Source organism: Bos taurus, chromosome 4 (assembly GCF_002263795.3).
Source record: "Bos taurus isolate L1 Dominette 01449 registration number 42190680 breed Hereford chromosome 4, ARS-UCD2.0, whole genome shotgun sequence".
Lineage (NCBI taxonomy): Eukaryota > Metazoa > Chordata > Mammalia > Artiodactyla > Bovidae > Bos > Bos taurus.
This window is the reverse complement of record NC_037331.1, coordinates 92,877,541-92,905,350: the sequence shown is the minus strand read 5'-3', so window position 1 is coordinate 92,905,350 and position 27,810 is coordinate 92,877,541. Positions and strand designations below refer to the sequence as shown.

The window sequence follows — 27,810 nt, the reverse complement described above, 5'->3', positions numbered from 1 at the left end:
TAGAACAGCATGGGAGCAACTGGTGCTGAAAAATAATGACTGAGTCTGTTTTTAATATTTATTAATCCAAAAATACATAAATGTCCCCTTTCTATCCCAGGTTCTTAGTTTCTCAAGGGAGGTAGCTGCCAGACTTAGTATCTGGTGTAATACTTAATCTGTCTCTGGATGTTGTGAGGAAATGAGGCTCAAACTGTGTGTGTGTGTATGTGTGTGTGTGTGTGTGTGTGCACACGCGCGCACGCGCGCTCAGTCATTCAGTCATGTCTGACTGTGAACCCAAGGATTGTAGCCCAGCAGGCTCCTCTGTCCATGGGATTTTCCAGGCAAGAATACTGGAGTAGGCTGCCATTTCCTCCCCCAGGGTATCAACGCTTAAGCTAGGGAACTCCGAAGTCAGGCCCATGCCCTGCAGAGGACCTGCCAGGGAGGTCTGACCCCCAGCACTTGGCTCTTCTTACCCAAAGAAATGAGGCACCCACAAGAAGGGACTGCTCTGGGGCAACTCCCTCTGTACAACTAGGCCCCCTGAGTTGGCAGAGTTCCTTCCCTCCACAATGATGCTGATGGCTGAGTTCCCCCAGAGCCAGTCCAGGAGAGACATATGCAGGAAGACAGAGTCCTCAAAGCAAAACTGGCTTCCAGCTTCCCTCAGCTTCTGAGGAGAACCTGGAACTCAGGCCTCTTTTACCTCTTCTTCATGACCCAGATCCATTTCTGGAGACCCCAAGATAGGACCCTGCTGCTCATCAGGTGCCCCCAGGAACTTTTGCCCTCCACATCTCTGCACAGCCACCCAGGAAACCTGGGCCAGTCACTACCTGCAGCCTCCTTACTGCATGCCAACTGGGTGCATGGGCCAGGGTCCCTGTGCAGCACTGAGGCCTGGCATGGCAGGGGTTTGGGCTACAGGCTGCAGATGCTGCTGGGACAGCCAGATGTGATGGAGCTCCTTGAACTGTTCCACCATGCGGTCTTTGAGGTCTGGGTTTGAGATCTGTAGCCGGATGCTATCAGCTGACCAAGAAAGCTCCCCCGAGAACATCTCCAGCAACATCCGGGCTGCTACGGGTACCACCTAAGCGGGTGAAGAGGAGACAGGATGGGGTGAACTGTCTGGATCGGCAGGGCTGTCCGATTGAGTTATGCATGAGGGGATCCACCAGAGGGCAGGTGGTAGTTTACATCCGCCAGAAGAAGGGGCACCAATTTCTACTTCGTAGAAAGGCAGCTTATGTGTGAGCAGTGCCGGTCATCAATTAACTCTGACCACTGAATTCACCCTACCCAGACAGCCCTGCCCCTCCTGGGGCAAGGGCCCAGGATTTCCCAATATTCAAAGCAGAGTTCAGGAGGTTGATGATGGGAGTATACCTGTACAGTGATGAGCTTCTTCTCCCGGGGTTTGCAGTCAGGCCACTCCTCCCCAAAGCAGAAGAAGATCTCGAATGGAGGTGGGGTGTTGGTCTGGCCCTTCTGGAATAGGATGAGCTCTGCATTGACAGTAAGACCCTAAGTCAGAGGCGGACACCAGGCCCCTGGATGAAAAGAGACCCAGAGGAACATGAGGCAGGGCCCTCACCATTGAGGAAGTCCTCCAGGCTGAAGAGCTTGGTCTTGACCTCCCGCTGGATGGGGTTGGGGTGTGAGCCCTGGGCTGAGGCGCAGGGCCCGCTCCAGAACACCTTGCACTGGCACAGGCGGATGGCATACAGATCCTGGCCTTGTAGCTGAAGGATGAGCCCACGGTCCAGGACGTCCAGCAGCTGGTTGGTATAAAAGCGTTGCTTCTCGCTGGGGATGTCCTCGGGGCTGGGGAAGCGCACTTGCTCCAGGCTCACCGGGCCAAAGAGCTCCACCTGCTCCTGGGTGGCTTCCAGTTGGCTGTAGAAGAGCCGGCAGCCTTGAGGGTTGCTGATGGTGAGAGCCCGGGGTGGCCGTCCCCGGTACTGGAACTTGATCTCCAGGTCGGTCACTGCAGGACAGAGAGGCAAGCCCACCCCCCCATGAGCCCCATGCCTCCCCATTCTGCTGCCCACTGATCTCTCCCTCTCTCCCCTGCGGCCAGGCCATCATCAGTCCTCCCCACTTCCCTCCCAGCCAAGCAGGGACTGGTATGGGCATTTTTGTTCTTCTCTTCATCATCCTCCACCCTCCTAGCTGCTCCTCCGTGCCCGCCCCCCCCCCCACCTCCCGTGGGTTCTTACGAGGCAGCATGTGGGGGCTGATCAACAGGTCGGGCAGGAGTTGTTCGCCTGTGGGGGCCAGGCTGGTAGACAGGGACCCAGGCTGCGGTTGCGAGCTCGGCAGAACCTCAGAAAACACCTCCCCAAAGTCAGCGGCATTGCCAGGAGCAGGGACCAGCAGGTTGGGGCCTGGAGCAGGGGGGGCCAACACCACAGGTGGCTGGAGAGTGGGTGGCCACTTGACATCCTCTTTGGGTAAAGAATAGGGTGCCATGGCAGGGCCGGGCTGCACTGCTTCTATAGAAGGTGGGAGTGGACAAAATTTTAATGTCACTTCTAGGAACTGCCTCCAGGCTCACCTACTCCCAGCCCTGGGCCAGCCCCCAGCCTCCCTTCAGCCCCCTCCCAGGTACCTGTGGTCCCCACAGCTCCTCCTTATACTAGACCCCCAACCACACCACCTCCCAGCCCCACCTGTGATGCTCAGGCCTGGTAACATCTTCTGGAGCTGAAGAGAAGACACAGGCAAAGGAGGAGCGAGGAGGCCAGAGAGAGAAGGAAGACAGGTTATTAAACTGATCCAATGCTGAAGAATGAGACCCACAAGGCAACTCCCTGATCTTCAGCTTAGGCGAGGCCAGACACTCAGGCCCAACTCTGCCATCCCAGGCATGTCAGTAGGCTCTTGGTACCCCAGTTTCTGCCTCTGCAGGTGGGAATACCTGCTAAGCCCCAACTACTGAGGCTGAGACCATGTGCGAGCATGTTTTCTACCAACAGAGTCCCAGGGAGGTTCAAGGTGGTGACTTTGTTCTTGTCCCCAGAATCCCAAGAGAAGAAACCCAGAGAAGGGCTGCAGAAACAGCAGCAGGCTCCAGAGGAATGGAACTGCCCAGTCCTGCAGTGGAGTGGGACAAGCAGCCAGGCCTAGCGAGGCCCAGGGCGGCGGCACAGGCTGCCAAGTGCGCCCCTAAGCTCACCTCTTCCTCTTCTTCTTCCTCAGCGTTATCCTCACTGGGCTGTGACTCTGCAGAGGAAGACAGAAATGAAAGACCGGAAGGGAGTCAGGAGGGGAGAGGGAGGCTTCAGGGCTCCAGGTGGCTTCTCTCCTGCCCAGAGCTGCCCAAACACAGAGGGAAAGGCCACACAGCCACCAGCAATCACTGGGGACACCGCCCTTGACCCCACGGCGCTCCCCTCCCTGGGTCACCCGACCTACATTCACTGGGTCACCTGACCTACATTCACGGAGCCAAGAACCAGGATCGGGTGAGGAAATCAAACCCGGTGGGGAGGGGCCTGGTCCATGCCAAGCCACTCCTAGCCTCACCAGTGATCCACTCCTGGGAGCCCTGGGTTTCTGCCCAAGCAGCACGTCCCCAGCCACTGCACATTGCAGGGGCCCCAGGCCTCCGTGCATAGCCCCCTAGGTGGCCCACATACAGCCAGGCAGGATACCTGCGGGAGCCGGGCCATTGGAGCAGACCTCGTAGACCTTGTAGGGCTGAGGTGGCATGTCCCGGGGCCCATCATAGATGAGGCGGAAGTCACGGCTCTTGTTCAGGGCACAGCGCAGGTTGGCCTTCCACTTGGCCGGATCGGCCTCGTCCACCCCCTCGGTGTACTTCCCCGTCTCCTTGGCCCAGGCCTAGAGCAGGAAGACAAGACAGACAACCACAGAGAACCTCTCCCCTCACTGAAGCCCAGCCCCTCCAGGCCAGGGGGAGTCACTGCTGTGGATGAGACCATCACACAGGCTGAGCCCAGCGCCCATCTGCAAGGTGGGAGTTAGGAAGCCAGTCTCTTACGGCTCCAGCAAGCTAGAGGAATTCTAGATGCTTTGAAAGGCATCATATTCACTGGTCTTAAGGTGGCAAACAGGTATAATCTCTAAGGAGGATGGGATAACATGGTGGATGAGAGGGGCCTGGAGAAGAACTGGGTTTGGATCGGAATGTGCCACCACTACCTGTGTGCCAGGGCCATGTCACTTTGCCTCTCTTTGTTTCGGTCTCCCCATCACAGCACCTGCCTCACGGTGTGGTGGTGAAGACTCAGGCTTAATGCCCATAAAGCTCTCTGAACTGTGTCTCCCCTTGGGATGGACTCTGTACACTTGGGCTGTTGGTATTATGATGATAATGATTTTTTTGTGGAGGGGGGGGCCTCACCATGTGGCTTGCGGGATCTCAGGTCCCTGACCAGAGATTGAATTGGGCCATGGCAGTGAGAGCACTGGAGTCCTAGCCACTAGATCACCAGGGAACTCCCAGTACTGTTATTTTGGAAGGTAATTTGGTTGATCTCAGGATTACACATTTCCATCCTTTAACCCAGTAATTTGACTTCTGGGAATTTATCCGACATATAAAGATGCATCCACACAAAAGCTTGCGCATATAAGCTTATTCATTGCAGCTCTGTTTCTAAAAGAAAAAGACCCTCAATTATCTAAATGTCCATCAATGGGGGCTGGTTAAATTATGGCCAACCCATAAAATGGAATATTGAGCAACAAGAAAAAAAAAAGGAGGAAGTTTTTTATATACTGACATGTTGTAATCTTCAAAAAATGAGGTGCAGAAGAAGATGTAAACATCTACCATTTTTGTCAAAAGTAGGGGAAAGGATCAGAGAAGGCAAGGGCACCCCACTCCAGTACTCTTGCCTGGAAAATCCCATGGACGGAGGAGCCTGGTGGACTGCAGTCCATGGGGTCACTAAGAGTTGGACACGACTGAGCAATTTCACTTTCACTTTTTTCACTTTCATGCATTGGAGAAGGAAATGGCAACCCACTCGAGTGTTCTTGCCTAGAGAACCCCAGGGATGGGGGAGCCTGGTGGGCTGCCATCTATGGGGTCACACAGAGTCAGACACTACTGAAGTGACTTAGCAGCAGCAGCAGGGGAAAGGATAGGCACATATTTGCTTGCATATGTACAAAAATCCCTCAGGAAGGATAAACAAGAAACTGAGAATACGAACTGTCCCAAAGGAGGATGTTGGATGTCTGGGAGACTGTCTCCCATTTGGGAGACTTTGCATTTTACACTTTTTTAAATGTTGAATTATGTGACCATGCTACTTATTCAAAAATGAGAAATGGATTTGAAAGGAACCTTGAAAAGACAAACACTAAGTGCAAAAACTAAGCAACACGTGGCCAAAACTTTAAAAATAAGCATTCTCTTCAACCCAGAAGTGTTTAACTCTAGGCACTAATCCCAAAGAAAACCATTTGAGATGTGCCAAGGATAAGAGTTTAGAGGGTGTCCATGGCAGTGTGGTCTTCAACATGGAGACACTGAAAGCAACCTAAGGTGTCCAAAATCTGGCATTTGGTGACTAAAGTGTGCTCCCTGCTCCGATGGAACATTCAGTGGCATTTGAATGTGGCATTTGTTGGAATGGGAAAGCCAGTCCTGATGTTGGGTGGAAAATGCAGGTTACAAAATAGAATCTATAGCTTGATTCCATCTTTGCACTTCATATACACATGGAGAAAACTGATAATACAAGCAAAAAATATTCATAGTATTAAGATTATGGGGGAATTCTGTGGTCCTTTAAGCATATGTGTACACCAAATGTGCATCCTGGACAGGTGCTCATGTGTGATGAAAAAGCACAAAGAGGAAGAGGGGGAGGAGTTACCTGAAGGTCTCCTGGGGCCCCTCAGTCCTCACCTTGCTCCAGGGATCGGATTAGAAAGGTTGCCCAGTGGTGATGCCTGCAGCCCCTTAGCCCCGGCCTGGGGTCGCTGGCCACAAGGCAGCTGGAAGAGTGGCCAGTCTGATGTAGTGGGGAGCCCTCTTCTAGGGAAGGGCCTTCAGAGGCCCAGGGCTTACCTTGAAGATGGTGTTATCTCCATCATGGCTAGGGCCGTGCCGCGTGGCATGGCGCCAGGGGATGTAAAACAATTTCTTTTCCCCGTTGACCCACTGAAGCCCTGGGTACTGGCAGCTGTTGACCTGGGCCACCAGCCAGGGCTTCAGCCGCACGCGCCGGGGCGGAAGCAGGGCGGCGGGGGCCGGCTGGTTCATGGCACAGGCGTCTGGCAGAGAGAGCAGGGGGCAGTCAGTACACATCAGAGGGCCGAGCCATGGCCCGTAAGACTCCCCCTCTTCCTCCCAGCACAGGAGGCCAGAGTCCCTCCAGCCTGTCCAGATGCTTAAGTCAGTTTTCCTCTCTAAGCATCAGCTTTCCTGTCACAAGGTCCTTGTGTCTGGGCTTTGTGTTTGAGGGAAAGGAGGGAGGGGTACACAGCTGGAGTGGACACTGTGGGTGTCCCACCCAGACGTCCTGTGCCCGGCGGGGCAGCAGTTCCCCAGCTGCTGTGAGTCCAAGCACAGCACAGAGCTGCCCATTGCCGGAGAACTGCCCTCAGCTGCCCCACTCCAGGGCCAGGCCACCCCTCCACTCTGTGGGGGAGAGCCCACAGTCAGTGACACACTCAGGGACAAAGGGCTGGTCCCCTTGCTTCAGGCAGAGCAAATGTGCGCTCCAGGGTCCCCACAGGTTCTAGCTGAAGCCAGTCTCTGGCTGAGCCCACATCCTTGCTTAGCTTTCTTCTTGCTTCCCCTGTTTCCCTCCCTCTCCCTCACCAAACCAACTTTCAAGAAACTCTGCTAAGACAAGGCAGAACCTGTGAGTCAGGGAGGGGTTTCCACACCCAGTCCTCAGAGCTTCCTTCCTTCCTTGGTTTCCCTCAGGGATGAAGCTTCCCACCCTTCTCCGACCTGGATATCTTGAAAGAAATCCCATGAGCCAACTCCATCTACCACCTGAATCGCTGGCAAGGACAGTGGCCACCAAACTTAGAACTTCTGCTTTTCAAGGCAGCAATTTCCTAGACTCTGGTTCCTCCACCAACCATGCATTCATTCAGCAGCACCTTATGTTTGCTGTGGGATCCACACAGATAGAGTCCCCACCAGAGCAAGTGCCACCCCCCACCCCAGGCCACAGACTTGCCTTCCAAGTCAGAGGCCAGCTGGCCACAGGGAATCCCTGCCTCCTCCACTCTACCTGCCAGCTCCACTCCCCTCCAGACCCTGGACTGAAATTTCTCTTCACTGTCCTGAGCCCACTTTCACTCTCCTCCACTCCTGCGTGGTTTCTCCCCTGCACTTGCCCCTCACCTGTGAGCCCAGGGTCAGCGACAGAAGGGACAGAGCCAGCATAGCCCCCCGTCCTGAGACTCAGAGAAGACTCTGTCGATGGGCAAGGAAGGAACAAAGGGCTGATCCACGATGAGAAATGAGGCTGCCTCCCACCCTGGGCCCTAGGTTTCTGAGCACATGTGAGTTAGGTGGGCGTGCACTTGTGTGTGTAAGAGGACACACACTTTGCAGGCACCATGCTCCTCTCCCACTGCCTTGGTCCACCCAGCCCCTGTAGAAGATGCTGCACAAGTGACAGAGAGGGAGTGGTGGCCATGATGGTGGCGTAGGGATGGGGTGGGCCGGGGTCTTTGGCAGAAGTCATGCTTCCTGGAACAAGGGTGCCAACACTAGCCCTCCGGCCGCAACACTCACAGCTCCCTCTCCAGAGAGCCATGGGCTGCCCTGGACTCTCCTCCACTGAGACAAGTGGGGCTCCTATTCCGTCCTGCACAGCCTCCCCCACCCAGACGTCTCGCTTACTTTCCAGGTCAGGGGGCAACCTCTTCAAGGGCAGGAGTGCCTCCGGTTCTTTCTTCCTCACCACTCGCCCCTCCTGGGCATCTGCATTTACTGGACCAAAGTAGGACCTAAGGAAGGCCAGCCAGATGTTGGAAGCGTCCGTCCTCCAGCTGTTTATCATCCCACCCCCACCCCACTGCCACCCCAACCAACCCTGCCCTCCCCAGGATCCTCCTCCGACTCAAGGTGAGACCAGACCCAAGAGGGAAGCTTCGAGTGCTGTGAGGCAGTGAGGGTCTGAGGTGGGCAGGCTTGTCCGGGAAGGGATGACTGAAGGAAATGAGGTATCTGGGTGGCTGATGTAAACACTCAGTGGGGTGGGGATGAGAAATACCCCCGTGTGGCAGAAAGACTAGGGTTCAAGTCAAGACCAACACAGCCTCCCCTGCGACAGACTACATCCTTGCTGAAGAACCTTCTGACAGCTAAAGCCACCCAACCACAGGCTGGACTGTTGCTGGGAGCAAAGGCTTCTGGGAGTACACAAGTCTTGGTGGGCTTCCTGGCCTGCACTGGGATACACACACACACACACCATCATCCAGGCCTGCTTCAGAATGTCCCCTGAAATTCCCTGCCCAGAATCTTTCTGGGTTGTGGCGGCTAAGTGCCACCTCCACGCTGCTAAGGATTCTTGTCTGTGGGCCTCTCCCCAGAGCAGTGCCCAGCACTGGGCTGGGACAGAGAGGATGGGAGAGCACCCGGCCCTGCCCCCAGGTCTCAGAAGATGAGTGGCTCGGTTCCCCTTTCTGCACTAGCCTCCACCCAGCCCTAGGGGAAATGAAAGTGGCCAGACCGGACAACTCGGAAACCTGACTCACTATGAGCTGGGGGAGGGAAGGGATGTGGAGAAAATCACATTTGGGTCCCCCTGACCAAATGCTCCATCTCTCATCCTGTAGCCCATCCCCCAACCCTCAAGCCCGCTGGCAGTCATCATCCATTGTATGATTCACAGCGTTGGAGAGCTTCATCCAATTTGTGTCTGCAGCATCCCCACGCCTCCCAAAGGCCTGGGTCCTAGAACAGATAGGTGACAGTCACAGCGGCAGGCCATTCTGGCTGCGGGAAGGTGGATCGAGGAAAGTTCTGTTGACAGAGGGCAAGGCAAGCTTCCCTGATGACCCCCACACATGGTCGGGCCTGCAGCTGTGCCAGAAGTGGTGAACTGGGAGGCCAGGAAGATCGATTTCTCCGCCCAGGGCAAGGAGGAAGTCAGGGCAAGGCCCGCCGCACTGCTCTACAACACAAGCCTCTGACCTTTTGGCAGTAAGGTGCACCCCTTCTAGCAGCACAGGGAAGGGAGAGGAAGGGAAGGGAGCTCTGGAGAGGGCCTCCCACCAAAAGCCTGGCCATGGCCAAGAGAGGGTCTGCCCAGCATGCCACACAGGGAGCTTCAGCCACAGGTTTCCCTGCATCCGGGGGCATCAGGACCAGGCTCAGCATCAGCTCCCCAAGGAGGCTGCTTCCTGCCTGGAGATGGACTTAGACCTGATGCAAGCTATCCCAATGCCAGGAGTTCTGAATTTCAGTGCCTTTGCGCTCCATCCTGATAGAAGCAGTCACTCAGATCCCCAGGGGGTCCCAGAAGCACAGCCCTGAGAAAGTCCATTCTACATCCCTCCCCCACCAGGAAAGCGGCTCACGAGGTAAAGAATCTGCCTGAAATACTTTGCTCTAGAATACCAGGTTCTATCTCTGGGTGGCGAAGATCCCCTGGAGGAGGGCATGGCAACCCACTCCAGTATTCTTGCCTGGAGAATCCCCTGGACAGAGGAGCCTGGTGGGCTACAGTCCATGGGGTTGTAAAGAGTCGGACACAACTGAGCAACTATACACACACACACACACACACCCCCCTCGTGGCTGCTGGGAGGAGGACTTGACTTCCCATCAGGATGCAGGCTGGTCAGGGGGTCTGCCCTGATTCCTCAACAGCTGTGCAGGTTTGCAACCCCCAGACTAGCCTTGTGGATTAGAACCCTGAAAGATGGAGGAAAGCCGGATGAGCATACATCAGCTTCCATGGAAACATCAAAGGAGGAGTGGCCTGCTGAGGACCTGTTAATGTTAAGTCACTTCAGTCGTGTCCGACTCTGTGTGACCCCATAGACGGCAGCCCACCAGGCTCCTCTGTCCATGGATTTTCCAGGCAAGAGTACTGGAGTGGGGTGCCATTGCCTTCTCCGGCTGAGGACCTGAGGAAGGCCCTATTATGGGGAAGGGGCAGCCCAGGAGCATCTCTGGAGGTGCACGGGCCCCACAACTCCTGACCTCCCAGGAGCCAGCCACAAGGGAAGCCTGAACACTGTGGGTACCAGGGACCCCCTAGGGGAGGAGGCTCTGCAGCCCCCAGTACTGCGCGATCAGCAAGCCCTTGCACCTCCTGAATTTGATTCAGACGTTTCCCGCAAACTCCACACCAAACTCCTGGAGAAGGCATGGGTGCCCTGCGCCCAGCGAGACGTTAAGCCCCTCCCCCTCCGGGGGAGACGAGCTGAGACTCCAGGGCGGCAGATGCGGGCAGAAAGACGCTTCCCTCGGCTTCCTCTGGGGGCACGGTGGGGTAAGGCCAAGGCGCAGGGCGGGGAAACCCCAGGGTTAAAAAAGGGTGGTTTCCCAAGGCTTCCCTCGACTTGCTGGGAGCCCCAGTAGCCAGTCCTACAACCCTGCTCTGGCCGGGCTGCCTCTCCCGGGAGACTCTAGCTTTCTCCATCGACGCCGCCCTCGTCCTCATTGGTCCTGGTCACTCATCCCCGCTCTGGGAGCGCAGGGAGCCCCAACTCGGCTCCGCTCTCAAGACAGTCCCCGCAGGTGCCGCCCGGGGCGGCTTGGCCGCGCCTCCTGGCCCAGCCCACTAACTACCCCCACTCCCTCCCCGGCCCGGAGCGCTGGTTTAGGGTCTGCCTCTCCGACCGCTCCTCAGGGTGGAGGCGACCCCGCCCTCATCCCCGCTCTGATGGGCGCAGGGTGGCGGCGAAGCCAGGGAAGTCCCCTCCGCCCCAGCTCCCCAGGGCCAGATCCGGTGCCTCCGGGGCCACAGAGACAACTGGGCGCCCGGGCCGCGCAGGTGTTCACCGTCTCCTATCCCGCAACACGCTCACACTGGTCTCGCTTTCCCTCCACTTTTAGATTCTCGATTGTTTCCTTCTGATGTTCGGGGGAAGGCTGTAGAGGAAACTAGTCTACGAAGTATCTCGTCCGTGGTTCTTCTCGCTCAGGAGGGTCAGCACTTTCTTTTCCCTGCTGCAAGTAAAAGGACAGCCGGCGCCTCGCCTGACACCATCTTCCTACCCACTCTCTGCCCTAATTCTTGCCATTGGCCTTAAGATCAAGGGAGAGATGAACCTCTTAAACCTCATTCTCTTACTGGAAAGGATGAGGGGAGGGCTGCCCGGGGAAGGGGGATCGGAGCGTACAGAACTCTAGGGAGAATCGGGGCTTTCCCTCCATGGCCCCAGCCGGGCGCTGCCCATCCACCGCGAAGGCGAGAGGAAGGGAGAGAAGCCGGAGAGCTGGCGCCCCTGGCAGCGGTGCGGACTCCGCCGTCCGCGCCTCCGGGCTCCTCGGGTGCCTTCTGGACCAAGGCTGCTGGTGCGGGGCACCGTACTCTGATCGAGAAATAGGAGGCATCTTGGAGGCCCCCACAACGGCGGGGCGCGTCCTGCCTTGGGCGTTCCCCACCCTGAGCTTGGGCACCTGGAAGAGCCGGATGCTGACCCCTCCCGCGCGCCTGCCCCGCTTCAGTCCCCAGCCCGCCGCCGGCAGGTGCCCCGCGGGCGCGGAGAGGAGCGCGCGGCCGCCTGGACCTACCTGTCTGCTGTGCGCCCGCGTGGCTGCGCCCGGGAGCCCTGGCCAGGCGGTGGGGCCGAGCTGCGCTGTCCTGGAGCCGCGCTGTCCTGGAGCCGCGCGGGTCCGCCCGCCTGCTCGCCACTTCCGCATCACCCGCCCCCGCCCCTGGGCCGCGGCCGCCCAGCCTCGGTGCGCCGGCAGCGCCCCGCCCTGCCCCGCAGAGCCACCCTCGGGTCCCCGCGCAGACTCAGCCACCGAGGGACGGGGCTGAGCCCCGGGCCAGGCTGGTTCCCCTGCAGCCCAGGGCCTGGCGGAGACGCCCGGCAGCGCGGTGGCCTGAACGGACTGCTGGGCTCCTTGAGAAATCTGGAGGCGCAAGAGTCGTTCGACAACCTCAGCCCCCCAACCCTACCCTGCCATAGTGATCGGCTGGGCCCGGGAACTTTCTAGCCTGTCCCTCTGGGAGCTCTAGATCGGTGCGGACACTGGCGATCAACCGAGCCATGTACGAGGGCGGTGGGGGTACTAGTCGCCCCTGGCCTTCGCCCCACGCGCCCGCGAACCCTTCCGAGGGTCGCCCAGTACCCAGCCACTGGCATCCAGACTCAGACACTCGCTCCACGAGGTGCCTACAGACAGGGATGCTCAGGCTACTCTGATTCTTTCTAATCCTTAACCTTCGCATCTGCCTGCCCCTGCTCCCCCTCCCTGATCGCCTTGGGGACCTCTGTGCGTCAGCGCTTTGGTCTCTTGTCCCACCTCTTCACTCACGGATACCTTGACCATCCGTCTGCCGGTCTGAACGTTTTCTGGTTCCGCAGGCAGGCCTCCCTCGCTGGTCGCAACCCTCACACTGTCCAGTTACCTCTCCTGGAGTATTCTTCGCTTTGGAACTCCTGCTCCTCTTCAAATTTTGTTTCAGCATCACCTCCTTTGAAAAGCTTACCTTGACTTTGTCTCCTAGGTAGGGTTCCCAGACCCTAAGGCCTGTCTTCACTGGTTTTCACTTAGGAGTTTAATGTCTGATTTCCACTAGAATCAGTTTACTCAGGAACCACGCCTATCTTTTCATCTCCTATTTTCTATAGTAATTTTTAATAAAAATACATTTTTATATGAAGGAAATTTATGTCAATCGATTACATCTTAGATAGAAACTAAAATACATAAGTTCTAGAAAGTACTCTTTGCCCTTTAAAGTTTAGCGCCTGTATTTTTAACAAACACAGCATAGCAGTTAGTTGATGAATCAGAACTTTGACCTTCCCTTCCCGCCTCCATCTCTGTAGAAATACCTGGGTTAATCTTCACCCCTGATCTTGTATCATTGCTCGTTACGTGTTGTCCTTTTTCTCCTCTCTTGCATTTCTCTCCTTCTCCCCCACTCTTGTAGCCCTAACATAAAATAGAAATATAATCTTATATAAGTATTGTATTATTTGTATCTGTTGAATATGTCACTATTTAAGATTTTTAAGATTTAAAGTGTGAATGCAGAAAATGAGGATAGGGAGATCGTTCTATATTTCTTTCTTTAAAAGTGAAACTGCTATTTAAATTGACCAACTCTTAGCAACCCGATGGACTGCAGTCTACCAGGCTCCTCCGTCCCTGGGATTTTCCAGGCAAGAGTACTGGAGTGGGTTGCCATTGCCTTCTCCAAATTTGAAGAAAGAGTGTAGATTTGGGAAAGAGGGGACATGAGGTCTAGAGGCGTCAGTGTGACAGTGCTGGCCGAGTGGGGGACTTCAATTCCAAATTGAAAATAGTTGCCCCCAAAATACAAACCTTTTTCATTGGAGGTGAGTCGTGCTTAATAGGAAGTATTCTATGTTGGACTAGAAAATATATCTGGAATGATCGTCAAGAAGAGTCTTATTTTATTGCTAAATGCCCCCCACACACAGTCTAAGGGAGGCTAAGACTAGGATTCTGCACCCTGCCCGCCCCCAGCACTATCCCCAGTCCTCAGGTGAGGCGCCCCACACTGAGAGCCCCTGAACTTTGTCTAAAACCATTTGGGGGATTTCCCTGATGGTACAGTGGCTAAGACTCTGTGCTCCCAATGCAGGGGGCCCAGGTTTAATCCCTGGTCAGGGACCTGGATCCCACCTGCTGCAAATAAGACCTGGCACAGCCAAATAAGTTAAAAAAAAAGAATCCTCTGGAGGCTGTGTGTAGAAGAAGGGGCACTGCCCTTGAGCGTGCATCCATTTCTGCTGTGTTCAAGCTCAGGGGCCTTAGGCGGGTCCTGTGAATCTCATTTCCTGCGGTAAAGGGGGAGGTGATGGTATTATTGAGATCGCAGCATTGGCATGAAGCTCCAGGGCCAGGGGCTATGCAAGGGCTCCACACCCCTTGGGTTCTGCCTTCCCCAGGTTCAGGGGAACCTGAACCAAGAAGCACTCTGGGCCAAAGACACGGCATCAGGAGGACGGGGTGGAGACAGAGAGCATTTCTCAGGCTCTTCCAAAATTCAAGGGTCCCCTTGCTTCCGGATGCTGACTTATGGTGAGGCTCAAGCAAAGGAGAAGTGAGACTGCACCAGTGACCCCATGTGATCACTCCAAGTTCCCCCACAGTGGGGCCGAGGCACACGGGGAGCGAGGAGACGTGGCCTCCGCAGCGCTGGGAGCCTTGGCAGAGATGTGTGTCCAGGCCTCTCACTTCCAATGGTGAGACAGCCTCTGCCCCCACTTCCCCTGCTTGGGGCATCAGATTGAGGGTGTGGTGAGAGGCCTGATTCCGGTTGAAGCCACGGTGCGTGTGTGTATGTGCAGGGGTTGGGGGTGGGGGGAGCCACATCACCAAAGGGAACCGAAAGCCCAGTGTGAGTGGTGGGGAGAGAACCTAGAGGTCCTGCAGGCAGCCGGACAAGACCCCCTCCCGACTCTAGACCCGTCCCCTCAACACAGCCCCGGGACCCATCCCCACACCCCCCCTCCAGGAGACCTGGCCCCTCAGTCTGGGCTGTCAGGCTTCCCCGGGGCCGGCCTGGCCCTTAGATATTCACCCCCATTTCTGGGAACTTGTTGGCGAGACACTGGGCTCTGGGATCCAGCTGGCCCGAGCCATACCCTGGCTCTCCCCTCTGGAATGGTCTGATCCTAGGCAAACCTCAGACTCCGAGGACCCCCAAGTCCTCGAAATGTGAGAATGATAACCTGAGAGTCACAGTGAGGCCTTCGGCCAAGCCAGGTGAAAGTGGCCAACCAAAGTCCACTTGGTCTAAATACCCCTGCCCTCCTGGAGCTTCCATCTGTGGAGCCAGACAGACAGTCAGTGCCTCAGGAACAGAGCTGGGCCAAGGGCGCCCTGTGGTCGATGCACAGGCTGAGCAGAGGCGCCACGTGGTCTGACCAGGCTTCATGCTGCCACTCTGGCTCCTGCCTGCAGAGGACATGACACCATATCTGACACGCATCACCATGGCCCAGGACACCACAACTGGGGCTTCCTTCCCCTTTCTCATTAAACCCTCCTCCTCGGAGCACTCTGAGGTGTGAGCTGGAAGTCCCCCACTCGGCCAGCACTGTCACACTGACGCCTCTAGACCTCACGTCCCCTCTTTCCCAAATCTACACTCTTTCTTCAAATGGCCTGAGTCCCAGGAAGCTCCGCCACCGCCCTCGTCCATCCCCAGGCCCACTGAGAACCAATGCTACTTCCCTTTTCCTCCATAGTCAGCCCCTCTCCTCTCCCTAATCCTCAACAATCTGGCGCCCACCCTTTGCCCATGGATTCTGCTCTGGACCTTGGATCCACAGCTCCAGCAGTCCCTGAAACCCTCAGGTATGCCTCAGAAACTCCAGTCTCTGCGTCTCTTTCTCACTTCAACCCTCAGATCCTGAGATTTCACTATTGCTTGAGTTTCTCCCTATCCACTGTAAATAAATGTCCTGGCAATCTGCTCCTAGCTCAGCTCGGTGTCTTAGTGTCCTCCTCGACCCCACGCCACCTGCCCTCTGCCCTGCCTCTTGGTGCAATCGTCATTGGTCCTTCTGCCAACTGTCCCCCACTGAGACATGAGGATGCCTTTCGCCCAGATCCTCATCTTCGCACCCCTTCCTCCCATCTGCCCTTAGTCTGATTCAGACTCTCCTACAATATGCTTAGTTCAGTGCTTTGCTCAAACCACTTCCCTCCCCTCTCCTGGGCTGTGTCAAGGAAGGGGCCAGGGCCTCCATCCTTCCTGCCAGTCTGGAGGACTCACTTTAGAGCATGCAGCTGTTGGACAAGGAGGAAAAGAAAGAGAAGGAAGTCCAACCTGGAAACAGGAGCCCTCCAGGGCTCTGGCAGTGGAAATGGCTAAGGCCCTGCTTTGTGGGTACGGAGGCCACCCCAGTCCCATGGGAACCAACAAATGGACTTCAGTGTTCCAGCTTGTCTCAAACAGACTTGGCTGAAGCCTAGAATTCATAGGTGTCCCCACTGGAGAGAGGGGTCCCATCTAGATGCATGAGGACCACCCATCATAGATGTGGGAGGCAGGAGGCCCCGTGGCTTCTCAGCCAGATTCATCTCAAGTCCCTGAAGCTTACAACCAAGGGTCAGGATCCCCCTTGGGGCAGAGACTATTGTCCCTCTAAGGTGGAGGGTGTGTGTATGTGGCTCAGCTATGTTCAGGATGGCAGCATCAGCCCAAGGACACAGGGGGCCTCTTCTCAGCTCACATCTGGACCTCAGGGTGGTGGAATGAGGCCAGAGCCACCCTGGATGGGAACGGACACCCAGGATGGCTCTGGGAGTCCAGAGGAGGCACTCTCTGACCTGGAGGGGCTGGCGCGTGAGATTATGGGAGGGAGCAGGGGGCAGGATATTTGTCCCACGTGGCCTCTCAACACTTCATTGTGGGAAGGGGATGTCCAGGCTGTCCCTCTGGCCTCCTAAGGGATGGGCTGGCTGGGGGTCGTGGCACAAGCACATCATGTGTGTAAAGGCAGGGCAAGGAGCTCCTGGGGGGCCGGGAACCAACAGAGCTGTGGGTACAGGTGTTTGGTTCTTCCCAGCCAGGTACCCTTGGGCCAGAGCTACCGCCCTGTAGGAATCAGGCCTGGTGGCCCAGTTGGGGAACCCCTAGGCTGCTCTGCTGCTTCTATGGCCTCTGATGTTGGGGGCAGAAAATCAAGAAAGCAGAGGGCCCTGAAGGCTGAGGACTCTGGAGGTGGGGGAGGTCTCCTAGGGCAGGACCACTCCTCCCAGAGAAGGGGAGTGGGTTAGGCCTCACTGGAGAGGAATCCAGAGGGAGTTCTTACCAGGCCAGTGTCCTGGAATCTCAGTGTTTCACAGTTTTCCAAGTCGAGAGCCAGCTGGCACTCTGATGCCCACCCAGGACCCTGTGCTAGGCAGACTGGACCCATGCCACACTGGTGGCATGCAGGATCCAGGAGTCTCTGCTGATCTGTGTCAGTCTGCGGACCATTCTCCCCTACTTCTTTCAGCCTATCCTCCTCCCTTTCTTCTGAAGCAGCACTTCCAAAGCTGCAGGGAAGGCGATACGGCCTGACAGCTTGTCCAGGGCCATCAGTGACTTCCAGGACAGGGACAAGTATTTACTGTGTAACCCATTATCCACCAAACATGGGTCACATTTGATTCTCATAACAACTGTGCAAGGCAGGGATATGTACTATCTTCATTTCTTTTTTTTTTTTTTAATACAATGACTCTTTCTAAGTCCTGGGACCCACAATACTCCTCTTAAATGCATATTTTCTCTTTTTGCTACAGAAGGCTAACATTTTATTCTCTCAGTGATCTATTAACATAATATGTTACCATCTTTCTAAATTCCATATATATGTGTTAGTATACTGTATTGGTGTTTTTCTTTCTGGCTTACTTCACTCTGTATAATAGGCTCCAGTTTTATCCACCTTATTAGAAAGGATTCAAATGTATTCTTTTTAATGGCTGAGTAATACTCCATTGTGTATATGTACCATAGCTTTCTTATCCATTCACCTGCTGATGGACATCTAGGTTGCTTCCATGTCCTGGCTATTATAAACAGTGCTGCGATGAACATTGGGGTACACGTGTCTCTTTCAATTCTGGTTTCCTCAGTTTGTATGCCCAGCAGTGGGATTGCTGGATCACAAGGCAATTCTTTCCAGTTTTTTAAGGAATCTCCACACTGTTCTCCATAGTGGCTGTACTAGTTTGCATTCCCACCAACAGTGTAAGAGGGTTCCCTTTTCTCCACACCCTCTCCAGCATTTATTGCTTGTAGACTTTTGGATCGCAGCCATTCTGACTGGCGTGAAATGGTACCTCATAGTGGTTTTGATTTGCGTTTTTCTGATAATGAGTGATGTTGAGCATCTTTTCATGTGTTTGTTAGCCATCTGTATGTCTTCTTTGGAGAAATGTCTATTTAGTTCTTTGGCCCATTTTTTGACTGGGTCATTTATTTTTCTGGAATTGAGCTGTAGGAGTTGCTTGTATATTTTCGAGATTAGTTGTTTGTCTGTTGCTTCATTTGCTATTATTTTCTCCCATTCTGAAGGCTGTCTTTTCACCTTGCTTATAGTTTCCTTTGTTGTGCAGAAGCTTTTAAGTTTAATTAGGTCCCATTTGTTTATTTTTGCTTTTATTTCCAATATTCTGGGAGGTGGGTCATAGAGGATCCTGCTGTGATGTATGTCAGAGAGTGTTTTGCCTATGTTCTCCTCTAGGAGTTTTATAGTTTCTGGTCTTACGTTTAGATCTTTAATCCATTTTGAGTTTATTTTTCTTTATCTTCATTTCATAGATGAAGACATCGAAGTTCAGAAAGGTTAGGCAGTTTCCCCAAAGGCACACAGCAACTAGCAAAATGAAGCACTGGGATTTGAACCTGACTATGAGTGATCTTTTTTTTTCTCCTTTGCTTTTCGCTTCTCTTCTTTTCACAGCTATTTGTAAGGCCTCCCCAGACAGCCATTTTGCTTTTTTGCATTTCTTTTCTATGGGGATGGTCTTGATCCCTGTCTCCTGTACAATGTCACGAACCTCATTCCATAGTTCATCAGGTACTCTATCTATCAGATCTAGGCCCTTAAATCTATTTCTCACTTCTACTGTATAATCATAAGGGATTTGATTTAGGTCATACCTGAATGGTCTAGTGGTTTTCCCTACTTTTTCAATTTAACTCTGAATTTGGCAATAAGGAGTTCATGGTCTGAGCCACAGTCAGCTCCTGGTCTTGTTTTTGCTGACTGTATAGAGCTTCTCCATCTTCGGCTGCAAAGAATATAATCAATCTGATTTCGGTGTTGACCATCTGGTGATGTCCATGTGTAGAGTCTTCTCTTGTGTTGTTGGAAGAGGGTGTTTGTTATGACCAGTGCATTTTCTTGGCAAAACTATATTAGTCTTTGCCCTGCTTCATTCCGTATTCCAAGGCCAAATTTGCCTGTTACTCCAGGTGTTTCTTGACTTCCTACTTTTGCATTCCAGTCCCGATCCAACCAGTCCATTCTGAAGGAGATCAGCCCTGGGTGTTCTTTGGAAGGAATGATGCTAAAGCTGAAACTCCAGTACTTTGGCCACCTCATGCGAAGAGTTGACTCATTGGAAAAGACTCTGATGCTGGGAGGGATTGGGGGCAGGAGGAGAAGGGGACGACAGAGGATGAAATGGCTGGATGGCATCACTGACTCTATGGACGTGAGTCTGAGTGAACTCCGGGAGTTTGTGATGGACAGGGAGGCCTGGCGTGCTGTGATTCATGGGGTCGCAAAGAGTCGGACACGACTGGGCGACTGATCTGATCTGATGAGTGATCTTTGATCACTTTAATGTCAGACAGACCTTGAAGTCAGGTCACAGCTGTCTGATCCTGGGCAAAGCATTCAGCCTCTCTGAGTCTCAGTGTCCTTGTTTGTAAAGGGGTTTAACACCCTACTGTCAGGAAAGAACTGCTATTCAGTAGGGGGGTTGGGGGGTCGGGTTGTCTAGCCCAGTGCCTGGCACACAGCAGCAGAAGTGATGATAATTTAAACATAGCAGCAGCTACTCCCCAGAGTACATCCTGTGTTCTGCTGTTTCTGGGTGGCTGCCTCACTACAGCCAGATGTCCTCGCTGAGTCCCTGGGGTAGGCAGAGCCAGAGAGGCAGGCAGATCCCACCCTCCGCCAGCCCAGAGCATGCTGGGGCTATCCCCCCACCTCCAGCCGCCGACCCAACACTGGGAGAGGAGAGGGAGCCGGCTGCTAGGGGCCTCCTTCCTCATGCTCAGGCCCTGGGGGATGGTCTGTACAGAAAATGTGGCCTGTGTGTGCTGGGGTATGCTCATGGCCCCTAAGAGAGGCTGCCCACTCCCCAGTTGCCTCACCCTCAGAAATAGGCCCAGAAGAAGGTGTAGGGTCACAGAACAGAGCTGGGTGGGTGGATGGGGGACTGTAGGAAGGGGCTGACTGCCAAGGGGGGGCAATATGAAGTGATGGGAAGGGTTCTCTATCCTGATCTGATTGTGGCGACAGTTATACAACCCTGTGCATATGCCAAAACTCAGAACTGTACACTAAAAAGTTTTCATTGTATGTAGGGCATTAAAAATAAATAAAAAGGGCACTCAGAAAATCCAAATTCTACATGTCAAGAAGTTTTAGGAATAGAGACTTCCCTGGGGGTCCAGTGGCTAAGACACTGTGCTCCCTGTGCAGGGGTCCTGGGTTTGATCCCTGGTCAGGGAACTAGCTCCACATGTCACAAGACTTTGCATGCTGCAACAAAAGATCCTGCATGTGGCAACGAAGATCCAGCACAGCCAAATAAATGAATAAATAAAAATAACTATTTTTTAAAAAGAAGTTTTAGGAATAGGAATAGCTTAAGAAATGTATTTAGCTTGTAATTTTCTTTTCATGGAAGCAAAAGACCTATATATGGTAAATAGGCCTTAAAGAACTCTTTCAGTAAGTCTTAGATAAAAATTCTAAATAATTTTTAAAAGAAAAGTAAAAGAACAGGCTCAGCACACAGACACTGGGGTGGTGATTGCCCCGACCCTCTCCATTTCTTCTTCCCTCTGCCTGGCTCTTCCGCCCTTCCCCTGCTTGTCCTGACTTCCTCCTGCTCTCAGGAAGCTGAGTACTGTCTCTGGGGTTTGATGACTTCTCACAGGCCCCCCGACTGCCCCAGGGACTCAGAAAAAGGGGCCACCTCAGTGTGGGCAGCTCCAGATAGGAGGCGTATGAGGCGAGGTTGTGGCAGGATGCAGGTAAAATTAAATGGAAGCAAGTTTAGAATATTTGCAGAGATGTGAACAAGATTGGGCTTCCCAGGTGGCGCTAGTAGTAAAGAACCCGCCTGCCAATGCAGGAGACATGAGATGCAGGTTTGATCCCTGAGTTGGAAAGATCCCCTGGAGGAGGGCATGGCAACCCATTCCAGTATTCTTGCCTGGAGAATCCCATGGATAGAGGAGCTATCCATGGATAGGTGGGGTTACAGTCTGTGGGGTCGCAAAGAGTCAGACATAACTGAAGCAACTTAGCACACATTAACAGGATTGACAAAGCCACCGTGAAACTTCCAGGCCCCCAAGGTGAGCATCAGTAGGGAACTGTCACCATCCACAGAGGGGCTGACCTCCAGGATCCATGGCCATGCACGATTGGGGGGGGAGAGGGGAGCAGGGGGGGCTCCATCCGTTCCACCCTCCTGTCCTCCTATTTTTTTCCAATGCCTCCCCTTAGCCAATTCCGCCCAGAATTCAGAGGCCAAGGGACCCCATGTCACACAGACCCAGCAGCTTTGGGGAGTGAAGTAGAGCAGAGAAAAGCAGAGGGTAGTGAGGATGGTGGGGCAAGAGGTGAGAAACCAAAACGCTGGGAAGGGAGGACTCTCCTGGGGAAACTGGGGGCATACCCTGGTCCCATGGTTACCTCAGGCTTCTACCGAGGGCCAGCCAGCCATCCTAGCTCTTCCATGGTGGGAGCTCCTGGATGAATGAATGATAGATGGGAAAAGGAATGGGCGACAGAATGAATGGGAAGGGGTCTGTTTCTATCGGCACTAAGAACAAGGTGGGTCCTTTTCCCCAGGATTTCCACCTTTCCAGGCCTTTAAGGACTACTTCCTAAGTACCCACTTTGGGGCCCTACAGAGGACCCTGAGCAAAACAAGCTGAGGTCACGGGCTGGGCAGGATGGGGCGTGGTGGGCCATCAGGTACAGGGGGAGCCTGAGGGTCCTGCAGGATAAAAGGCCTGGCTCCTCCTCTGTTTCCCCGGAAACCTACCCCGGAAACCTTCCCTCCCCAGACCCCACCTTCTCCATCGGGGAAGGACATGGGCTGGGTTCACTGGGCTCAGTCAGGCGTTGGCGCTGCCGAGGAGGGGAGGAAACTGAGGGACCTGTCATTCTGAGTAGCACCCGTGTGCTCATCCGCGGAGCAGCGGCCATGCTCCCCAGAGCGGGCCTCCTGGTTGGGGGAGCAGCGCCTGGCCTTGGACCCCCACACGCTCTGAGTGCCCTGGGAGGCGGGGCTGGTAGCTGATGGAGAAAAGGAGGGTAGCCACCATTCCCACTGAGCCCTGTCGCCTGTTGGTCCCTGGGGGCCGAGGGGAACTGTGGACCAGCTCAGGGGTCCACACTGGGAGGTATCTGAGGGGCAGGATGGAGCCACAGGGGCAGCTACCTGGGAGCCTGACTACAGGGCTACCAGTAAGTCCTGCCTGGACCTTAGAATGTTCATTTCCCTGAATGTGGACCTCTGCCCTGACTCAAAATCTGAGGTCCGTGCAGCCCCACAAAGCTCCATCACAACTGCAGCCTGGGGCCACCACCCTGTGGCCATCTCCCTGGCTCAGTCCTGCCTCCTGTGGCCCATCTCTAAGGCCATCTTTCTTCAGGCAGCTCCCCTGCCCACTTGCTCTGCCAGGACCTTTCCCGGGGACAACTTACCTGGATGGGACGGAAGACAGTAAACTGTCCACAAGGAAGCCCTAGAATAACCACTAAGAAAACAGAAAAAAGTTTTTTAAAAAAATCATTAAAGGAATAATTAAAATGTTATAGAAGAAATTACTGACTTGGAACTTGCCTTGTGGTCCAGTGGTTAAGACTCCATGCTTCCAATGGAGGGGGCATGGGTTCAGTCCCTAGCTGGGGCACTAAGATCCTACCATGCAGCATGGCCAAAAAAAAAAAAAATTCATTTAATACAAAAGGAGGCAGTCTAGGAGAAACAGAGGAACAAAAATAGGAATGATATATTTAGAAAACAAGTAAAATCCCGAATGCAAATACAACTATATTAGTAATGTGAATGAATTAAACAGTCCAATCAAAAGGCAGAGATCATCAGACCAGATTTAAAAACAAGATCCAACATAATACTGTCTATAAGAAGGATACTTGGAAGATACAAATATATTCAAATTGAAAGGATGGAGAAAAGTTTTATCATACAAACAGCAGCCGTAAGAAAACTGGAGGCACTATAGTATCACCAGACAAAATAGATTTTAAAACAAAAAACGTAACTTAAGGTAAAGATGGACATTTTATAATGATGAAAGTATATTCCATCAGAAAAGTGACCATTATAAACATGGGTACCTAACAACAGATCCTTACTCACTCCATATACAAAAACTAACTCAAAATGGATCAAATCCTATATGGAAGAGCTAATACTATAAAACTCTCACAAGAAAACACAGGGATACATTTTTCTAACCATACACTTGCCTATATTCAAAGCTATGGTTTTCCCAGTAGTCATATACAGATGTGAGAGTTGGACCATAAAGAAAGCTGAACGCCAAAGAATTGATACTTTTGAATTGTGGTGCTGGAGAAAACTCAAGAGAGTCCCTTGGACTGCAGGGAGATTCAACCAGTCAATCCTAAAGAAAATCAACTCTGAATATTCATTGCAAGGACTGAAGCTGAAGCTCCAATACTTTGGCCACCTGATGTGAAGAGCTAACTCATTGGAAAAGACTGCTGTGAAAGATTGAAGGCAAAAGAAGAAGGGGTTGGCAGAAGATGAGATGATTAGATAGAATCACTGACTCAATGGACATGAATTTGAGCAAACTCTGGGAGATAGCAGAGGACAAAGGAGCCTGGCGTGCTGTAGTCCTTGGGGTCGAAAAGAGTCAGACATGAGTTAGCTGAACAACAACAACCATATACTAGGCAATGATTCCTTAAATGTGACACCAGAAGTACAAGGCACAAAAGAAAAAAACAGATAAACTGGACTTTACCAAAATCAAAAACTTTTGTGCTGCTAAAAAAAAAACAAATCATAAAAAATAAAAATGACCCACAGTATGGGGGAAAAATATTGGCTATCTATATACCTGATAGGAGAAGGCAATGGCACCCCACTCCAGTACTCTTGCCTGGAAAATCGCATGGACGGAGGAACCTGGTGGGCTGCAGTCCATGGGGTCGTGACTGACTTCACTCTCACTTTCCCCTTTCATTGCATTGGAGAAGGAAATGGCAGCCCACTCCAGTGTTCTTGCCTGGAGAATCCCAGGGACGGGGGAGCCTGGTGGGCTGCCATCTGTGGGGTCGCACAGAGTCGGACACAACTGAAGCGACTTAGCAGCAGCAGCAGCAGCAACATATACCTGATAAGTGACTTGTATCTAGAATATATAAAGAACTCTTACAAAAAATAATAAAAAGACAAGTAACTCAATTTTTTAAATGAGCAAAAGACTTGAATAGACATTTCTCCAGAGAAGAAACATAAATGACTAATAAGCTCATGTAAAGATGTTCAACACGATGAGTCATTAGACAAATGCAAATCAAACCACAAAGAAATACCACTTCACATTCACTAGATGGCTATCATCCAAAAAATCAGATGATAATAAGTGTTGTCAAGGAAGTAGGGAAATTAAAACCCTCATACATCACTAGGCTTCCCTGGTGGCTCAGACGGTAAAGAATCTGCCTGCAATGCAGGCGACCTGGGTTCAATCCCTGGGATGGGAAGATCCCCTGGAGAAGGGAAAGGCTACCCACTCCAGTATTCTGGCCTGGAGAATTCCATGGAAAGATGAGCCTGGCAGGCCACATTCCGTGGATTGCAAAGAGTCAGACATGACTGAGTGACTTTCACTCTATCACTTATCACATCCCTGGTGGGAATGTGAAATGATGCAGCCAACTTTTGAAAACAATTTGGCAGTTCCTCAAAAAGTTAAAGTCACAGTTACCATATGCTGTAGCAATTCCCTGCCCAGTAATATCCCCAAGAGAAATTATGGCGTCTGTCCTCACAAAATCTTGCACACAAATATCCATAGCAGCATTATTCATAGCAGCCAAAAAGCAGAAACAACCCAAATGTCTATCAGCTGATGAGTGGATGAATAAAGTATGGCACATACACACAATGAAATATTACTTGGCAATAAAAAAGAATGAAGTACAGATACATGGTACAAAATGGATACATTATGAAAACATTATGCTAAATGAAAGGCTGGACAAAGGGCTACTTACATGAAATGTCCAGCATAGGCATACACATAGAGAAGAAATGTAGTCGAACGGTTGCCTAGGACTGCGGTATGGATGGTGGCGGGAAATAGTGGGGGAAATGCTAAAGGGTGTGGGGTTTATTATAGATAAATGTTCTAAAATTAATCACAGTGATGACTGCACAACTCTGTGAATATATTAAACTATCAAATTGTACGCTTTAAACAGGTGAATTTATGGTGTGTGAATTATATCTCAATAAAGCTGTTACCAAAAGCCCCAGATGAGTAGGAGTTTGAGATCAATACTGGATGCCAAGACATCTGGGGCCTCAAGATGGCCCCAGCTGTGGTTTTGACCCACTGGCCTCCATCCCCTCACCCTCTGACCCCCTCTCTTCATATGACCTGGAGTGGACAGCTGCTATTTCCCCTCCCTCAGCCTAAGATCTTGCTTGTGTCAAAACTATGGAGTGGAGCTATGGTGCTGAGTGAGGTCAGGGCCTTTGTCCAGAGGCCCCTGGCAAGTCTTGGCCCAAACTCCTGCAAGATTCTCTCTTCTGGCCAGCCTTCATGGGAAGGTCTGCATGGGCAGCTTCTTTCCTACCTGCAAAGGAAGTCAAGAGGCAACCATTCAGTCACATTTCTTTACACTGCCATTCGGGGACAGGACCTGGAGCCATGGCAGCCACGTGGGGCTGTGTGCTGCACAGCTTGAGGAGGCCTCATTCCCATCTCTGCCATTGCGAACCTATTATAAAACTTTCCAGCCCGTGGAAGGGAGTAGGCTGTCTTGTTAAGCTCTCCTTTTCACTAATTTGCACAAGGTTGCCTTACAGTCTGAATATGTGCTATGTAGCCACTAGCTACACAAAGCTATTTGTATTAAAATGAGTTAGAGTTAAATAAAGCTAAAAATTTAGATCCTCAATTGCACTAGCCAGGAGCCTCGTGGGGCTCTTGTATTGGACGGGACAGATATAGAACATTTCCGTTGTCACAGAAAGTTCTATTGGACTGTGCTGCCCAGAACCAGCAGAGGAGGTTTTATGGGATCTTGAGAGCAGGACTATGAGGCATTGGAAGAAGAGAAATGGGTGGGAAGAAGAGGAAATTGCAGGCAGGAAGCCACACATATTTCCTCTCCTCTTTGCCCCACCCTCTCAGCTTCTTCATGCCCTAATGATGTCCCCACGGGTCATTATTTGTGAAAAAGAAAGTCAAAAAAGAGATTGGGGAAGTCCCAGTTTCCCCAATCAGCCCAAGGCTGATTGGCAAGCTCCCCTCCAGGCTGGAGAAACTCGTGGCTTCGAGGTCCCTGTGTGGTGCCTGGAAATATTCTGCCAGTACTACCCAGCTCCAGGTGCTGGCTCTGTGGCAAGGTTCAGATAGGCAATCTGACTGCACTGGTCTCTCTTTACCAAAAAACAGTAGCCGAAAAACAGACACACTCCTAAAATCCCAGCAGGTTCCATCCAACAAAGGAAGTACTGAGTTCCAACTCTGCTATTAACCTGTGAGCAGTGACGGTCAAGTATGGGGGCTGACATTGGTACTTGAGTAGGCATGCTGCGATTTGGCATGATCCCTGGAATACAGTGGGATGGACACCTGCAGGCATTTTAAGGGGCAGAAGAAGTCCTTTCTGGAAGGGGCTGGCAGCCTAGTTATTCTGAATCAGGCAGAGGAGTGGCCAGCTGTGGGATACAGCTGTGGAATTAGAATCAGATCTGTGATAAACAGCGCTCAGTCAGGGTAACCTTTGCCTGGGGTGAACATGATGTTGTGAGTGGGGAGAGAGGGTCCTGGGTAAATAGGGAGGTGGAGACAGGAACCACCAAGAAAGGAGCTTCAGGGGTGAGTGGGTGACTTGCAGGGGCAGACTGGGTGGGGGAGAGATGGGATCCTGCACGGCCTTTTCCCAAGCACCACACCCAAACGAAACCATGTGATGCTCACAGGCTTGCATGTGGTCGTGTGGGCCAGGGGATGGGTGTGGAACAACAGACCTTGTCACCATTGGTCACGTTGGGGGGAGTGATAAGCAAGGAAGGGCTGAAGCAGGTGTCATGATGCACTTGCCTTTATAACATTGTGGGCTTACTTCATTTGTTACAACTGGCGTGGTTTGAAAGGTTGCTGTCGTTTAGTCGATAAGTCGTGTCCAACTCTTTTGCGACTCCCTAGACTGTAGCCCACCAAGCTCCTTTGTCCATGGGATCTCCCAGGCAAGAATACTGGAGTGGGTTGCCATTTCCTTCTCCAGGGGATCTTTCCGAGCCAGGGATCAAACCTGAGTCTCCTGCATTAGCAGGTGGATTCTTTACTACCAAGCCACCTGGGAAGCCCCGGACTTGAAAGGCATTAAGTACAAAACTTAACAATTTCCTTATCCCTATCTCCCTCACTCCTTATAGCAACCTCTTGCTTCCAGCCACAAAATCCAGAGGAAAATCAACCTGCTGCTCTTGTCAGTACAACCAGAAGGAGGGGAGGAACAGAAAGTAACTTATGTTGGGTTCTTTTGCGTACCAGGCGCCACACACGTGTCAGGCACACATCACATGTACATTGCCTCATTGGACTCTCCCAACCTACAGCAGTGGTTATTACTTCCTTTTACAGATGGAGGGGCTTCCCAGGTGGCTCAGCGGTAAGAATCTGCCTGCCAACGCAGGAGATGCAAGAGACGTGGGTGCGA

The 27,810-nt window shown here is 52.6% G+C and overlaps 2 protein-coding genes across 14 annotated transcripts in view; one reads left to right on the top strand and one right to left on the bottom strand.

Moving 5' to 3' along the window:
* Positions 1–44: 44 nt before the first annotated feature.
* Positions 45–12,917, bottom strand: IRF5 (interferon regulatory factor 5). 8 transcript variants are annotated; one of them, XM_059885743.1, is made up of 11 exons: positions 11,687–11,774; positions 8,695–11,119; positions 7,835–7,941; positions 6,038–6,243; positions 3,645–3,834; positions 3,167–3,213; positions 2,661–2,694; positions 2,208–2,483; positions 1,583–1,975; positions 1,375–1,493; positions 45–1,078 (listed from the first exon to the last, which is right to left on the bottom strand). In XM_059885743.1, the coding sequence occupies exons 4-11, from the start codon at positions 6,230–6,232 to the stop codon at positions 833–835; spliced, it is 1,500 nt and encodes a 499-aa protein (XP_059741726.1). In that variant the 5' UTR covers positions 6,233–6,243; positions 7,835–7,941; positions 8,695–11,119; positions 11,687–11,774; the 3' UTR covers positions 45–832.
* A 2,034-nt stretch (positions 12,918–14,951) lies between these two features.
* Positions 14,952–27,810, top strand: part of KCP (kielin cysteine rich BMP regulator) — a 46,617-nt gene continuing 33,758 nt past the window's right edge. For 2 of the 6 annotated variants that reach the window (XM_015470732.3, XM_015470733.3), the window contains exon 1: positions 14,954–15,457. The gene's annotated coding sequence lies outside the window, so the exon portion shown is untranslated. Of the gene's footprint in view, positions 15,458–27,810 lie in introns of all 6 variants that reach the window. The other 4 variants (XM_015470731.3, XR_001500238.3, XR_001500239.3 and 1 more) reach the window with 4 other exon arrangements.

Excerpts from the sequence above, each read along its gene's own strand:
- IRF5 (XM_059885741.1), bottom strand. The coding sequence starts at position 6,277 with ATGTGTACTGACTGCCCCCTGCTCTCTCTGCCAGACGCCTGTGCCATG. Across the intron at positions 1,976-2,207 it reads CAGCCCCCACATGCTGCCTC|TGACCGACCTGGAGATCAAG; the intron begins GTAAGAACCCAC and ends TCTGTCCTGCAG. Across the intron at positions 1,494-1,582 it reads CCTGGAGGACTTCCTCAATG|AGCTCATCCTATTCCAGAAG; the intron begins GTGAGGGCCCTG and ends CTGTCAATGCAG.